This window comes from Lactuca virosa, chromosome 1 (assembly GCF_052849685.1).
Source record: "Lactuca virosa cultivar CGN04683 chromosome 1, Lactuca_virosa_CGN04683_v6, whole genome shotgun sequence".
In the NCBI taxonomy this organism is placed as follows: Eukaryota; Viridiplantae; Streptophyta; class Magnoliopsida; order Asterales; family Asteraceae; genus Lactuca; species Lactuca virosa.
This window is the reverse complement of record NC_136426.1, coordinates 69,903,619-69,915,603: the sequence shown is the minus strand read 5'-3', so window position 1 is coordinate 69,915,603 and position 11,985 is coordinate 69,903,619. Positions and strand designations below refer to the sequence as shown.

At 33.5% G+C, this 11,985-nt stretch overlaps 1 protein-coding gene and 1 pseudogene across 1 annotated transcript; both read left to right on the top strand.

The window, feature by feature from the left end:
• Positions 1–4,285: 4,285 nt before the first annotated feature.
• LOC145105048 (transcription factor MYB86-like) lies at positions 4,286–5,286 on the top strand. Its single transcript, XM_079042184.1, has 3 exons — positions 4,286–4,467; positions 4,561–4,690; positions 4,776–5,286. Exons 1-3 carry the CDS (start codon positions 4,338–4,340, stop codon positions 5,161–5,163), a joined length of 648 nt encoding a protein of 215 aa, XP_078898310.1. The 5' UTR covers positions 4,286–4,337; the 3' UTR covers positions 5,164–5,286.
• Positions 5,287–8,478: 3,192 nt separating this feature from the next.
• On the top strand, positions 8,479–11,778 carry LOC145114916 (trigger factor-like protein TIG, Chloroplastic; annotated as a pseudogene).
• Positions 11,779–11,985: the final 207 nt, after the last annotated feature.

Genomic DNA, 11,985 nt, shown 5'->3' with positions numbered 1-11,985 from the left:
AGGTCAAAAAAAGTTAAATTGAGTGAGTTATGCAACTTTCAAAATTTGAGTGAGTTATACGGTCCGGTTCCCGGTTTTGGGCCGGTTCCAACAACCGGTTCTTACCGGGTCCCGGTTCCAAAAAATGACGAAATTATAGTACCGGTCCCGGCCCGACCGGTTCCATCGGGTTCCGGTTCCGGTACCGGTTCCGGTTCCGGGACCGGTTCCGGCCGGTTCCCCGGTCCATATGCTCATCCCTAGTAAGGGATCAAATGATAAGGGGTATTTTTAGGATTACACATTTGTGCTGATATTGTGGGCGTACACTCTACCCTCATACCATTTTCACCTATTATGTCATGTTAATATTGAAAGACCATTTTAGCCCTTATTATTTCACAAAAAAATGCATCATGATCTGTCGTCCATCTGGTTTCCCTCTACTCACTCAAGAACCCTCATGTATTCCATTCCATTTTGGGACAATTAGTCGTTTTATTTATGCTCCATTTGTTGATTATAGATGGGTGCTCATCACTGATTGATTGTGTTTGTTTGTACGTATACTGATTCTGGATTAAAAATATATCTCATATAATTACAGACAAGTATGCTTATTTATCTAAATTATTGTTAAACACGATTCCTATGGTTGAGACTTACTTACTCAAAGTCGGAGCTATAGAAGGTATTTCCAAGAGAGGTGGGTGTTGGTTGAAAAGGGTTTTGAAATAAGCCACATCTACATTGTTTTTCTATTTTTTTTGTTTTATTTTATAATTTGGGTGGGGTTTTGCTTACAAGAATAGACTTTTATCCGCCTTACTTCAACTTTGATCTAACATTATTTTTCAAATGATTGAATGCAACAAATAGCAATGTACTTCCATTTTTTGCTTATCATTGCATGCTTTTAAATTTTTTTATACTATAGCATTTAATTTTGGAAAAGCTATCCAGTTATTGCATATTCTTCCAAATACAAAGCAGTGCATTTCACTACTATAAAGATGAAAATAGTGAAAGTACCATCCTATAATTGGATTGAAACTATTATAATTGGGTTACATTTTCTTTTTTTGATTTAACTTTTATTGGTATAGGAGACAACTATTACATTAATGATTCGTCCCACTTCAACAATTGTGACATGTTCTGATGATATTGAATTGCCATACATTTTTGAATCCATACCTTGCAGATACATTACTTTTTAGGGGAATGACACAGTAGCCTTACAATGTATTTTACATTTGCCCGTTCAGAACCTTAAGTTATTTCCGTGTTTTATGAGGGAATAAACTTTGAAGTGACCTGTCTTTTTAGTCATCTAACCTATATTAGCCAGTTTCAAATTCAAGCATTTTTCTCATTTAAAAGCCAAAATACAATTTTTTCCTTTCTCAAATACAATTTAAAAGTCAAAATCGGAGACTCACCCTCAAAATCGATCCCCCCAAGAACAACAAATACATTTATGGAACCATGTATGATAAATAAAAGTTATTCAGCAGAACTTTTGTTTGGCGAGATCATCAGAGAAACAAATAAAAAACATGCAACTGGTCTGAGATCTGGGAGGAGATTAAGGAACATGGTTTGGTTGTGAGATGGAGTCTGCAAACTGCTGTGTTGTCACATCCATTAGTTGGGTGTTTCTTAAGTCATTATAGGTGGAACTCCTTTATTGAAATTGTCACCACCGGTGTACAAATGGTTGTTTGTCCTGACCAACCGACGAATGCAAAGCTTGTTACATATTTGGGGCATCGGGGTGAAACTAAGTAAGAATCCAGAAGCGTTTTTTTGATGGGGAAGATGACAATGCGTGGAAGAGGTTTTGACTGGGCCAAGGTCGTAGGAGTTCAAAAAGAACATAGCAAAGTTGAAAAGGGCGGCTCGTGAGACAGTGACAGAGGGTGGTTCGTCGGACAAGAACATCCAGTTGTTTGTAGATGTAGTTTCTTTTTGTTCGTGAAATATTTACAATGAGATGTTGTGCTTTGTACAAGATATCTTGTACTCTCCCTTTAGTAATAAATTATTATTTGTTTGTCATTATCAAGATATGTACCGACTATTTGCGTATATGCTTCACTGGAATTAAGTTATTGCCATGCTTTTGATAACAAAACCGGTTTTGGATTGGGCCGAGTTCATATTAGCCTACTAAAAACACTTATACCTTTGAACTCTAAATGGACTTTTTGAGCTCTAAATAACAATGCATTTTCTACTACCCAAACGAAAGTGAGGAACCAAGATTTGACGATGAAAAATATTGGAAACGACACATTACCAAAATCTACTATCTATGTCAACTGATGAGACTTTGATTCTTCCTTTTATATACGATAACGTCAATAATGCATTATGCATTAAAACCATACTAGACGCAATAAAAGTTGTATGTTTTCCACATCAATTGTTTGACCCATGTTGATGTTATCTTAATCTCAATAATTGTTTCCATGTTACTTCATGAGTTTCATGAATCTTTCTATCTTCCATTACAAGCATCATAAATCATTGATAATGTGTCTAAAATGTCATTTCTAAATTGCAATACTCAAAAGAAGTTTACTTTACAAAAGCTAGAACCAACTAATCAAAGTGGCACACAAGCACAATCAAAATTTAATACATTGCTAAAGTAGGACCCATAACTACCAGCCCCCCTGCTTCCTCAATGCACCCCTATTTTATCTCTTCCATTAGACACCCCTACATATTTCATATTTGTATTTGATTTTCAGACAATTTGATGCTATCATCATTGCATATACATATATCATGATATCAAAATGTCTTATATTTACAAGAATATAACATTATTTGGTCAATAAGTGTGGGGGACAACATAAACAGAAATTTCATTACGTTTATATGTTATAAGTGTTGACAAGTTGACACTCAATACATTTTGGCGAGTTTGACAGACATTTAGGCATGGTGTAATTTTCATAATCTTTTTCGTTTTGTATGTTATAATCAAATAAATAAATATAGATCAATTTGATTGGAGAAAAAAACGTGTTAACAATTTATTAATTAATAAGTTTTGTTGAATAAATTTAAAAAAAAAACGGTTAAAATGTCTAGATCTTATAACCAGTTATTCGGTTATTGATTTTATTGACCAACCAATTACATCAATTATTATACCAAAAACTATATTTCATGTATACTTTTTTGAACTTAATTAGCTTTTTACAAAGTTTAATTTCTTACATCTTTTGGTCAAAATAACTTTATAGATTATATTATTAAAAAAATATTGCCAAAGAAATCATTTGTATGTAATTAATTCGAACTAATTATTGTTATATTATTAAAAAAAAGTCTATTAAATAAAATATACATCTATAACATATTTAAATAAATACTACATATTCATTTATAGAAATATTATACTATAAAACTAAATTACTGGAAATATAGACACTCCACCTCAAACAATTAAAATAAACTAGAAATATATAAATTTAAACTTGAATAACCAACATTACACACATTAAACTTTAACACCAAATTTGATGTTAATGAGCATATAAAACCATATTTTATGTTGTAATATCATTCACAACACATATTTGGTGTTGGAAATGGTGTTAATTGGGATGTAGAAATGCATTTGTGTGTGTTTTTGGTAAAGATTCAATTTGCATTATTTTAGGATAATGTTAGCATTTAAAGAGTACCTGAAAGCAAAGGAGTTCATTGGCCCATTGTACTTCATCTTAATCATCAACATTAGTAGACTTCAGACAGGTGTCCAAATCAACATTTGTATATAAGCAATTGAATACGTTTTAATCGAATTTCAACCATTTTTCTCATATACATGAAACCAAGATTTCATCAAAGGAATGTTACTGAAAACGACACATCACCAAATTCTACTACATATATGTCACTTGATGAGACTTTGATTCCTCCTTTTATATCTTAAAACAGCAACACTGCATTAATTACCATACTTAGCGTAATAAAAGTCGTATGTTGTACACATTAACTGTAGACACCTGTTGATGTTGCCTTATTATCATTAATTGTTTCCATGTTACTTCATTAATAATTTTAAGAACCCTTTTTAGTTCTAAAATTTCATGTCTAGAGTACAATACTCAAATGGTAAAAAAATAAGTTGATCAAAGTCATGAGACACGACCAATCAAACAGTAACAAGTAACAACCAGGTCCCCTACCCACTCTCCTACTTTATGTATTTCATTTGTCAACTACAACATTTGATTTATAGACATGTTGATGTTATCATGTTTCTATATATGATTACGATATCAAAAGGTGTTATATTTAGAAGATTACAAGAATTATTTGTTTGTGAATGAGCAATGAGTGGAGGGCAACATAAACAGAAGATAAAAAGAGGGTTGTGGTCACCAGATGAGGATGAGAAGCTTATCAGTTATATTACTACACATGGAAGCCATGGTTGTTGGAGCTCAGTTCCTAAACTTGCTGGTCTTTCTTTTTACTATTCTTTAAATTAATTGATATGTTATATTTTATAAATTTAATCACTTACATATTTGATTGGATTTGGATTTGGATTAGGGTTACAAAGATGTGGAAAGAGTTGTAGACTAAGATGGATTAATTATCTAAGACCAGGTGTAAAACGAGGAAACTTTACTTCCCAAGAAGCCATGCTCATAATTGATCTACACAGAACCTTGGGAAATAAGTAAGTAACAAGATAAATTTTTTACATATCTTTTGATTAATTGTTTTGAAGATATTGATTTCTTTTGTTATTTGTTTTAAAAAAGATGGGCACAGATAGCAAAACACTTACCAGGTAGAACAGATAGTGCAATCAAAAACTTCTGGAACTCCAACAAGAAAAAGAAGCTTCTTCCTCATGGCAACTCCTCTGGTCATACTATTATTGCTGCTAACCTTAAAAATAACAAAATTCAGGTTCCTGGAAGCAATGAGCAAGATCAAGAGGGTTTGTGTAGTTCAAACCTTAATGGGAACATTCCATTGATCAAACATCATCAAGAAGATGAAATTGAAATGCAACTTGATGAGCTTCCTCCCTTTCCACCATCATTCATGGATGATTCATATACTGTTCTTGATGATCACCAACCAGAGGATTTTGACTCGATTCTTGATCAAAATTGGGGGACAACTCATATTCCTTTGTTCTGACTTCTGAGAGTGCATTATGAACATAATATGAAACATGCATGACACAAGGTTCACTTGATGACGAGTCTTCTCCTAAGAAAAGAAATGCCAGCAGAGATGTTGGAAACCAGCTTTTATAGACGAGTGGGATATAATTTTGTAGTAATTATATATCATTTCTGATAAAATCTGTGACCATCATTGTATATTGATAGGAATGGAGTTGTCAAAGCATAGTTTTAGAAATATGAATGTGAATTAATATGATTGGACTAACATCTGCAGTTCTATTTCAAAAACACAACATACATAGCTGATAGCTTAGTTGAAGACAAACTTCGTGCTAATTTGAACCCTAACACCCTTAAGTATAAAGATCAGTCTATTACTCCATTTACAAGGGAAATACAACAAGTCTGCATAGTGATGAGCGCGAAAATATCAAAGAGAAGCATTAGAATCCAGTTTTTGAAGCTAGATCCAAGTGTACAATAAAACTTGTCATACTGATTTCTCCCCGATCGAACATCAGTTAATCGAGGGCTACTTTGTTGAAGAATTCTGACGTCATATCTGTTCATATCTCAATAATTTCGGTAAATCTTGTAATGATAACGGAAATTATTTATTCTGATGCGTATTCAGTCTTCCATGCATACGATCAGATAGAATTCCGTACATACCTTCAGGGAGAAAGAATCTGAAAGAAGGAAGCCCGCATGGATACAAAAACGCCTCCGGCGATAATTATTGTAGTGTTTTGGCCTCGCTTTGTGGCAAATTCACCGAGCTTTGGAACTTCAACAGCGATGGGAATGGGAATGCCGGAGGTGGAGTGGAAAGCTTTGAGAATTTGATTTATATGACACCTAATCAACGAGACTCCGGCGCCAATGAGGGTTTTAGACGATCGCATTTTTCCGACGAAATGAGGCTTAAGGTGCTGAGGCAATGTTTTTGGCGGTGATCTTCATTTTAGCCTCGCAAAACCCAAAAATTTCGAGTTCATCCCCTTCGGGTATAAGTGTATTCAATATTAACCCAATATATTTTTAACATTTCAAATGTCAACCCTATTTCACACTTTTATTTAGGGGTGAGCAAAAACCGAACCGAAAATCGAAAAATAGAAATATAACCGAAAAACCGAAACCAAACATAAAACCGATGGTGCGATTCTAAATTATAAAAAAAAAAAAAAAAACCCTGCAAATTTCGATACGGTTCGTTTTAATCCGTATGACTGTACCATCGAAATAACCGTAATAACTTTTTATTGTATAAATAAAACATGCAAGAATAAAATTGGTCAAAATGGTAGATTATTTGCAATAAAAATCTACAAATAAATGAAAGTAAACAAAATTCTGCAAATAAAAGAAAGTCGACCAAAAAATCTAGTTTGCACGTGAAAAACACACCATTTTAACCGCAAAACTGCACCAACTCAATTTTCGGTTAAAAACCGAAACTGCACCGAAATAACCGCAAAATCGCATAAAAACGCAAAACTGCACCTATCGGTTTTTCCCTATAGAAAACTGCAATTGCGGTTTGGTTTGGTCCAAAAACCGTACCGAACCGCACCGTACTCACCCCTACTTCTGTTATATATTTGGTAACATTTAGTCTGTGTGTGTTGATAATTTGATCTTTAATGAGTTATTCAAGCTTGGTGTTGATAATTTGATCTTTAATGAGTTATTCAAGCTTGAAAACCAAAAATGTGTTTGTTTAGTTTTCTATGGATCATGTTTTGCAACACTAATGTACCGCTCAAATTATTTGAATGTTTGTTTAAGTTATTTAACCAAACTATATTTACTAGTTTAAATACCTCATGTACATAGTTTTTTTTAACCAAACTACCTTTACTAGTTAATAAACCAACCAACCTCTGTAGTTACGTCAAGTCGTATCGGATCTAGGCCTGTCAATCGGATTGGGTTCGAGTTGGCAGGTCACGGATTGGCGGATCAGAAAATTTAAACTCAACTTAATTCATATAATATATATGGGTTAGCGGGTTGGCGGGTCATGGGTTGGTGGGTTGAAAACCTCAACCCAACCCATATAACATGTTTAAGTATATGGGTTCACAAGTTAGTTCGTCAAACCCAACCCGTTTAATAAATAAACAACGCATTTTCAAAAATGAGGTTTTTTTAACATAAAATCATAAAGTGATTAAAGTAATTAACATAAAAAAAGAGGTTTTCAGCATATATATTCATTAAGTCATTAATATCCAAATAAAATTGAAAAATGAAAACATTCATACAAAGTGGATGCGTTCTTCGTTCGTGACTCGTGAGTATCTAAAAATGGCGAGATGTGTTTTTTTCTTTTTTTATTAGGGCATCACAAACGTAGACTAGCCTCATACGAATACGGAAGGAAATCAGATTTCATTATATATACTATTAATTGCTAAAATGGTGGTGAACAGGAAACTTTTGCATTTCTCATTTGTGCCCTTTTTTTTCCTTCCTTTCCTACTTTCGCCACATACGCTTTGTGTTTTAAAAGCTTATATTTTTTTATTCACACCGCCTTCAAAATTGGGTAAGCTTTATCTTTTCCACCGGCTTAAACATTTTCTAGACGTTCTCTTCTAATTTCCCTTTGTGATTCTCGCTTTCATTGAAGAAAAATCCATTTGTCGTTCTCATTTTCATTGAAGAAAAAAAAATCGGTTCGTCCCTTTGTTGCGATTATCTGTTCTTCTCTTCTGCGGCCTTTGTTTTTTGTTTTTTAGGTTTGTCTGCTTAGGTTTCCACCCTACACAGAGGGAATAGATCGAGACGGAGGGTTTTTCTATTCGACTATGGTTCAGTGTGAAACAGTGCCGACAGTCCGATGGGGAAGAAGCACGCGAGATCTGAATCACCGTCTTCCTAGCCATCGCCGGTCATCGCGTGTTCTATTCAGGTAATAGATCAAGAGGTTGATGGATTTTAGTTCCAAACATATACATGGACTGACAAACTTGTCAATTTCTACAGTGGAGGTTCGATTGAGATCGATTGTAGTTCGAATTTCAGAAAAAAAAAAAGACACACATACATCAAATTGAGCTATGGTAAGTCGATTCTCAGGAATTTTAAGATTGTTATGATATTGGATTCTGTTTTTCGGTTATTACATTGAATTTGGACAACTGGGTTTACGTTTTTATTATGTTTGCATTTTAGAGGCGTATTTCATCTGGGATTTCAAAGTGAATCGATTTGGGTGACTGTTGGGTGCCTTTACACATGATATTTGTATATCCATTTTTTTTATTTTTCATTCTCTGGTTTAACTCCTCCGTTGCACGATTGTTTTTGCGCCATAATGGACTTTGATTCTTTCTTCCTTTCAAAATGGGTCGCAAAGGAGGCGGTGGCAGGGGTTTTGTGCTCATATAGAATTGGGTTTGTTTTCCTGTGTCGTGCTTCTTCGATATCTGCTTCAATTTTACCTTCTACTTTCATTGCTGCTTATTTTATGAATAGAGGAGGTAAGCATTCACTCTATTTTTTGTGTTTCAGTTTGGAAAAAGTTCTGCTAATACCTGGGAAAGCAAATAAGCAGGAAATGACAATAATGCCCCTCTATTGAATATTAGTTAATGGTTCCTTCCTTTTAAAACTTTGATGGAATGTGGAAAGGTTAGAATTCAAATCCTTATAATGATTTGATTTAAAGTGTTAGTTACTCTGGTCTCAACCAACACCTATCAAATCAAGTTTCTCAAACTTCAAATTGATCATGTAACCCAGAAGGCATAATCAATTCCTCTATGTTGCTGTCAGATTACGGGAACAAAAAAATTATGACTGCAGCCGTCAATGGTTACGGTGCCTACCACCGGCAAGTGCAGCGGTGGCGTTCTTTAAACAGTACCAGATATCAAGGTGAGTTCTTCTATCCATACTTCAGCACTTAGTTTGAACTGAAAATGATAGATCTTTAAAGAGTTTCATTTGAATAAAGGTCAAAGTAGGAATACCCCAGGAAGAGGATTTAGCTATACAGGGCCACAATTAACATAAAAATTAATTTAATCTCACAGTCTATTGAAACTGATATTATTTATACTATTTTTTTGTGAATTCTTTTATGGAAGACGTGATTACATGTGTTGAATTTCATTTCTATTCATTGTAGCACTTTCGCATATAGTAGCTCGAAAGGATCCATTCGTCTCATTGATTTGTGTAAAATCCGCGTTATGTGATAAACATTCTAAACTGTAACCTTTTTATGAATTTTATGCCAACTTTAAGTTAAAATAAGCACTAAAATATTCTTTTTACAGATTCACATTTACTATGTTTTGCTATGAGATGGTATTTTCTAAATTTTTGGTTTTTAAGTAGAGAGCCTAGAAAATCAACAAAGGGATTGGGCTTCTTAAGGAGCATATGAGCCTACTTGGTAAGGAACGAAAGAGGTAAGCTAAACTTTGTTAAGATAAGTGATTATTGTTTCTTTTCAATAGGTCATTTTGCAATATATGGTGTTTTATCCTTAGTTTTTCCAGATGATGCTTATAAAATATTTGAGAAAATGATGAATATTTGGGGACATTGATGAAAAAGGCAAAATCTGGCAAATTTGATTATAGTTCGGTGTTAGACCTTAACGAGAAAGCTTCATTTCTGTTTTAGGGATCCATTATTGTCTACAAATGAGTTCATATTAAAGATTGAGTTGGGGTTGTTTGGATGTGTATTTTCAAAGCAATTGAAGCAAATAATCATATAATCATTTCATCCCTAAAAAATATCATCAAGTGCAGGACCATGTTGCTGCAAAAGTTAAAAATGTATCCACAAAAGCACAAACTGTATAACATCCAACTCAGCCGGTAAGTTCTCCAATATATGATTCTTTCTATTTTGCTTAATACGATAAGAAAGACTTAAACTTAATAGAGAAAGTCTAAGAATTCTGTCTTTTCCAATTATTAATTTCTAAAAATCAGTTATATATTTACTAATCTACCCCTTGAAGATTCAAGAATGTTATTTATTTATTTTGGCAGAGAATAGTGTTGGTAGTTGGTAGAAACAGGTGAGTATATTTCCATTTTACAGGGAATGGTGTTCGAAGTTTTTGTTTCCTATCACATTTTGTATACCGGTAGAAACAGATACATGCATTGCAATTTAATAACTTTTATGTTGCAAAATTTGTTACATGTAATTTTTTTATTTTTTATTTTACTAAATTCATGATTTTTGATGGAATATGGATATTCAGCAGCATTTTGCACTTTTCATTCACTTTCCATCCATCAATGGAGACGTCCTCCAAGCCCTCATCAACCAGATTGAAGCAGGGAAACTGTCGCTCCAGAATATCAAAAGCGGTTTCGCCGATCACCAGCAAGCCAAAGAAGAATGGAATGGGTCATTACATTCCATTATAATGTTTGGTTGGATTTGCAGGTTTCCAATTTGATGCAGAAGATGGAGATAGAATTATTTCTGGTTTTCTTGATGCTATAATTAGAATTCAAGGAGGTGAAACAAAATCTTTCCCACTTACATTTCTAGATTCATGGAAACAAGAAGATCTACGTGGCCTTCCTTGTCAATTTACTGTAAGCCCCCTCCTCTTACAAATTCTGTTAATAATTTACACAAATATTAATTTTCTTGCAAATGTATCACTAGGTTGAATGTAAAGAACTCTTCTATAGAGAATTACCATAGATGAATGACTCCATTGCTGATAAGCTTCTTACTGGATGCACCACTATCGATCAGGTTATAAACTTTGTCTATTAATCATGTTTTGACTTTTTACACAATTTGATTCGTGCTTTTGACTAAATGTTGTTTACTTGTGTTTTTTTGGTTAGGAAGTCATTGTTGGAGAGGTTTGTGGAACTTGAGCAAACAGTTAAAGATCAAGCAACAGATAATGCAATACTTGATCAGCTTCGAAAGGTATTTAGACAGGGGTAAAATGGTAATTTTCCATTGATTTAATGGATGCTCTGTGAAGTTATGCAATAAAGAATCACTTTAGAGTTTAGATACCGCTTGTGCAACAAATGATACATCTAGATGAAAATCGTACCTTTTGACAAACCACAGGGACTAAAGTTGTAATTTACTTTTTTCTTTTTTCTTTTTTGTTTAATTAAAATAATTTATTGAAACTTGTGTCTGGATGATTCAAGTTAAAATCCCACAATCTTTGTTTGAATAGCAAGGAAGACAGCTTTATGGAGTTAGACTATTACAAATACAGGTTTAGTAACAAATATATGTTACACATTTGATTAAATCTGAGACATTTTTATATAAAGTTTTTAATTAAATATTTAATTTTTTAGGCAAACATGAAAGTAAATGAAGAACAGTTGGCAATGCGCATCAGTTTTATCCCCTGCTCAACACGAAGGGATAGGGTAAGGGGATAAATTCCAACTCTTAAACCCCTTTTGCTCTTTTCTTGTGTTTAACATATTTTCCTTCATAAGTAATAATATATTTGTTTGTTTATATTCCAAAAAATGTACAGATCAAGGTTTATCATCCTGGGGCTAGAATTTGACTGGTCAACATTCTACATATCATTGTTCTTTTGTTAGTTGGTGAATATTGGGAAGGAAATGGCACAAGTCAGCCTTCTTTTAACATGGACAGTAAGTTTAATTCTCATTCTTCAACTCACTGCTATTTTGAGCATTTTTCCACATCGGCTTCTTGAATATTTATGTGTTTTGTTTTTATTTTTTACTTTATAGAACTCAATTGGAGGTGTTTCACCAAAAATTAAATGACTCAGCGCCAACGGGCGCGCATGATTCTCATCTAGTTAATAATTAAATATGTCTATTTT

What these genes read in the sequence shown, in the direction of transcription:
- LOC145105048 (XM_079042184.1), top strand. Translation starts at nt 4,338, where the DNA reads ATGAGTGGAGGGCAACATAAACAGAAGATAAAAAGAGGGTTGTGGTCA. An exon ending in CTCAGTTCCTAAACTTGCTG is followed by an intron (nt 4,468 to 4,560) that starts GTCTTTCTTTTT and finishes GATTTGGATTAG; the next exon opens with GGTTACAAAGATGTGGAAAG. An exon ending in CACAGAACCTTGGGAAATAA is followed by an intron (nt 4,691 to 4,775) that starts GTAAGTAACAAG and finishes GTTTTAAAAAAG; the next exon opens with ATGGGCACAGATAGCAAAAC.